Genomic DNA, 4,664 nt, shown 5'->3' with positions numbered 1-4,664 from the left:
AAAAATGTTTCTTAGATAAACAGATCAAGAACAGATGATATGTGAGGTGTTTAGAGTGTGAAGAGTTGAGGAATAAACACCTTTTGAAGATTTGAAGAAAACATTAGAATCAACAAGGGCAGTAAAAGTAACTTTTAATTACCCTTGACGAAGAACACGACGAACTAGGAAGTGTAGATTTGAAGCACGTTGGTTCAGATCTTCCACGCCCTAACTTGGCTGAGGATGACATCTACGGCGGCGGCGGAGTGAAGAAATCCGCCTCCGACGTGAGTACGGCGGCGACGAGGTCGAGGCAGTGAAGCTCTTCCTCACCGGCGACGATGGTGGTACACTACACCACAACATTGATGCAATGACACATAATCTGCCAGGAGAAGGCCATTAAGGTGGCAGAAAAACTGTCGGGACAGTGTTTCTCCCGGCAGATAGAACTGCCACAAGAACGGCTGCCGGGGATTACTTCTCCCGGCAGATAAACTATTCCCGGCAGTTTCTCTCCCCCGGCGCTTCCATTTCCCGGCAGTTTGTTTTCTCCTGGCAGATTGGTGGTGACACGTGAACTATTGTTTCCGGCTGTGAAACTGCCGGCACAAACATGTCTACCCGGCAGTTAATATGCCATCAGGTTGATTTCACTTGCAAACTGTTCAACATATCTCTAATTTAATATCCATTATCTATGTCAGCTAATTTGGACAAATGTCACAACTTATATATACACTTCAATCAAAGTTACATATAGACTCATCCAAAACCTTAAAGTTTAGAAACATTCATAGACTGATAATTTTGTACTTCCACATCCATACATGTGTTCAGTAGCATTCAGCTACAATGGTACACAAAATTTACATAAGAAAACAATATTTTGTATCTTCAAACTGAGCTACACAAATGGCTATGCACAGCGCATGGCTACAGCCATGTCCAGGAAGACAAATTACATGTTCACTCTTTTGTACACTAGATTCCACCCATTGCGCCGCTGGCGCAAGAGTGAAACGAAGGCCAAGTGGAACAAAAGCAGTGTGGAGTTCAATTATCATTGGCTCATAATAACTGTGTGCCAGGTACTTGAAGGCATATAAAAGGAGCTGAAGGCGCACAATCACAAGACTTATCATCTGCAAATAAACTTTATATTTATAGAAAGATAAGACATGTTAAATTAGTCTAAAGATAAATAAAAATGGTATAAAGGGGTACATTAGCACGTGATCCACAAGGAAGCAATCACTTTTTATTATACACACAAAATACTACAATATTCATGAGAATAAAAATAAATTTTTACAATGTAAAAACAGATCCACAAGGAAGCAATCACTTTTTATCACTCTACCTATTTACACACTAGTACCCAACCTCATTTTTCATAGGAGGCAAACACGAGAATAAAAACAGATCTAATTAGATTCAATAGTTATAGGAGTAATGGAAATGTTAGCATTATATAGTTATTCCCCTTATCTTAACAATAAAGAGAGTTCGGCAAATCAGAAATCGTTCACCTAAGCTATATGCACAATTGTACATACGAAGCCCACTTTTTCTGTAGACGTGCTAAGCAGTGATGCTCCATTCCTGTCAACCCTTTTCAATAATGTGATTCCCTTCTAAATTTCTGGTTGTACAGTACCTAACAACATTTGCAGGAAGCCCTGAAGAACATTTTTTTCAATTGCAAACAGCCAAACCTAGATTAAATTTAAAATAAACCAGAGAAGCAAAAGGAGAAAACAAATAAAGTTTTCATGTCTAACCATCGAGCCTTTCTCAAGGATGGCTAAACAGATTAGTGGTGTAGAACAAACAAGAAGAAGGTTTCCTTTTTAGTTCCAAGAATGATTAAGACAAAATGCTAACTTGTATTACTGGACTGAGTTTACAATAGGTCTGGTGTTTTCACCGAAGCATCAGAAATGTCTCCAATCCTATTAAACAAAGCGTATTTCATCAGCCATAAACACACTAGAGTACCTAAAAGTATTATTGAGCAAGCTGATGATTTAGTTAATAAATGAACACGTATCACAGAATTTATTAAGCTCTCGTAATCATATAACCTTGTCGATGATGGGGCAAGGAGATTACACTAATCAAAGTACACCTAGAGCAAGTATGAAGCAGTTTCTAACTAGTATATAGGAAATGAACCTAAATGAGATGTGTGCTGATGGGCAAGAAAAGCTTCAATGTTGGACAATGGAGAAAAGAAGATCATCTGCCTTGCCTTATAGCACATCATGCAACACTGTAAAAAACATAGACATGTCACTGGTCAGGTTGAAACTTTGAAACAATGAAAAAAGAACTAAAATTCATACATTTTTTTACTTCAGGCATCAGGCATATGGATTTCTCACCAGTAAGTGTGCCATAACAAGTGTTTTGAGTGACAAGCAAATCATGTACACCCAAAGGAGGGAGTAACTAATTGCAGGAATCACTTGCCCATAAAAAGGCATAAAGACTGATGTCATATTGTTTAGTTAACAAAAAACTACCAATCCATCTTCATAGGTCATAGTGGCTAGCACACGAAACTTAAATCCTCTTACTCTAACAACACATTTTGCAACACATATAGAAATCAACTCTTGCGAAACAACATTACAAACTCGAGTTATTATGGAGGATAACCCAAGGCATATCCGATTTACACACACAATCTACACATTTTCTCATCACACAAATTAGGAGGCATCAATAATGATACACCCATCAAGTTAACTGCGATCTTTTTATTGTACCTGAGAGAGATGTGGCCTACAGGTCGACTGTGGGCTTCAAGGTTGCTAGACGCCAGTACTGAAACAGTAGTAGGCAATTATGAGTGCTATTAACAAGAAAACAATGTTTTGGCACTGAGGAACAGTTCTATCTAATACAGAGATGACAACAGTACCTTAACTGCTAGTATTGTTGTCTAAGAAGAGCGAGGCATAGGCTAACAAAAATGCCGCAAAAGATATTACATGTTTAATCCTACATTCAAAAAAATACTATATAAGTATTTTGTTAGCAACTACCAATAGGAAAAAAAATATGTTACCTCAGTATTGAACTGCTATGAAACATTTAGCTAGATGATAAATCAGAGTAGAAATATTAGCTACTTGTGTAGAGCAAATTTTAATATCAAATCGACATTCATGTCCATAAATTTAGCTCTTCTAGATGCAGGCACCAAAAACTTTATAGAGCGCTGCATTTATACAATATTTAGTTCTGCAATGTCTGAACCTGAATAAATAAAGACTGATCCATGTACCTAAAAAGGGTGTATACAAGCAAATGAAATTTTACAAATCATAGCACATATACCTGCATATTAAGATAACAAAATGAAATATGAGATTACAAGTACACTAACCTGGCTGAACCATTTGCAAATCATGAGCACTAGAAAATCCTCGAACAAACCAACCACTACTAGAACCAGTCTCCAATCCTTTCCCTAATAGCACCTGCATCAATTTGGTAGAAAAAGAAAAAAACAATAAGGAAGACTTGGAGCCTAGTAGTAACTCGGTGGAAGTGGAAATCTGGCTTCGTACAGACAACTGGACAACTCCCGCCGTGAGTTCTCATCGAGCAGAGAAGGAGAGGTTCACAGATCTTACCTCATCGAGTTTCCACCAGGACAGATCTAAGGAGCGTGTTGTACGTGCATAGTGGAGAGGAGGCACCGCGTCGCCGTTCGCGGGGAGGAAGCCATGAGGGGAATCCACCCATGCTCGTCGCCGTGTAGAAGAGAGGGAGGCGACCGGCGGTGTCGAGCAGTTCTGGTGGTGGTGTCGAAGGGAGGGAGGCGACTTTGATCTCGCACACCAGATGCGTCTGGAGGGAGGCGACGCCGAGATCCAAGCACTGCCGCCATAGATCCCGATGGGGTTGCACAGATCAGCCAAGAGGGAGGGTGTGGTCAACGGCAGAGGGGTGGGGGCGGCGACGGCGGCGGTCGAGGAGGAGCGAGGGTTCGATTTGGTGGAAGGGTTCGATCTGGGGCAGAATAGGTCGGGTGGAGGCCCTCGGGCCATGGTTGTAATTCTTTTTCTTTTGGGTGATGGGTGAAAGAATTTGGTCTGTCGCGCGCTCTCCCGCGCCAATGCGCGTGTTTGGGCCAAATTACCTGGGCCTGGCGCCACGGACAGGCCCGGCAGATAGCGGGCCGTAGTTCAGTTCTCCCGACAGATTTTACGACCTAAGATGTGGACATCATTGCTGGCAGTGTGTGCGCCCTTGTTTCTTAACTTCTACCGGCAGAATTTCCGCCCTTATGCATTCCTACCGGCAGTAACAAGATTCCCGGCAGATGATTTGCCCTTATTCTTGTATTTCTCCCGACAGTTAATTGCCCCCAATTCAATGTTGTGTTGTAGTGGTAGCGGCGGTGCTAGGGTTGGGAAGCTCGCGCGAGGGAGTGAGATCGAGCGGAGTAAAAGTGAAGTGAGGAAGGGAGAGGGGTATTTATAGCCGAAGTGAAAAAACCGCTCGCCCGAGGAAATAGGACGAACGTGCCCCTGACCTTTCTCATTCGCTTGACATGTGTCACCCACGTATAGAGAGGTGACGATCGTGGGTGAATAGATAAACATCGCATAGAATGCGGAACGGTTTGAGTGGCAAAGCCGAAAATTTAGATAAGATAGGTTTTA

The 4,664-nt window shown here is 41.7% G+C and overlaps 1 protein-coding gene across 1 annotated transcript; it reads right to left on the bottom strand.

Moving 5' to 3' along the window:
- Nucleotides 1-754: 754 nt before the first annotated feature.
- Nucleotides 755-4,046, bottom strand: LOC119352562. Its single transcript, XM_037619151.1, has 4 exons — nt 3,630-4,046; nt 3,380-3,473; nt 2,757-2,814; nt 755-2,257 (listed from the first exon to the last, which is right to left on the bottom strand). Exons 1-4 carry the CDS (start codon nt 4,044-4,046, stop codon nt 2,248-2,250), a joined length of 579 nt encoding a protein of 192 aa, XP_037475048.1. The 3' UTR covers nt 755-2,247.
- Between the last annotated feature and the right edge of the window lie 618 nt (nt 4,047-4,664).

This window comes from Triticum dicoccoides, chromosome 1A, assembly GCF_002162155.2.
Source record: "Triticum dicoccoides isolate Atlit2015 ecotype Zavitan chromosome 1A, WEW_v2.0, whole genome shotgun sequence".
Classification (NCBI taxonomy): Eukaryota; Viridiplantae; Streptophyta; class Magnoliopsida; order Poales; family Poaceae; genus Triticum; species Triticum dicoccoides.
This window is presented reverse-complemented; position numbering and strand designations above follow the sequence as displayed.

Bases quoted from the DNA above. Each gene is read 5' to 3' on its own strand.
- LOC119352562 (XM_037619151.1), bottom strand. From the start codon at position 4,046: ATGGCCCGAGGGCCTCCACCCGACCTATTCTGCCCCAGATCGAACCCT. The intron at 3,474-3,629 runs GTAAGATCTGTG...AAATTGATGCAG, and splicing joins CCTGGTGGAAACTCGATGAG to GTGCTATTAGGGAAAGGATT. The intron at 2,815-3,379 runs GTTAGTGTACTT...CTACTGTTTCAG, and splicing joins TTTGCAAATGGTTCAGCCAG to TACTGGCGTCTAGCAACCTT.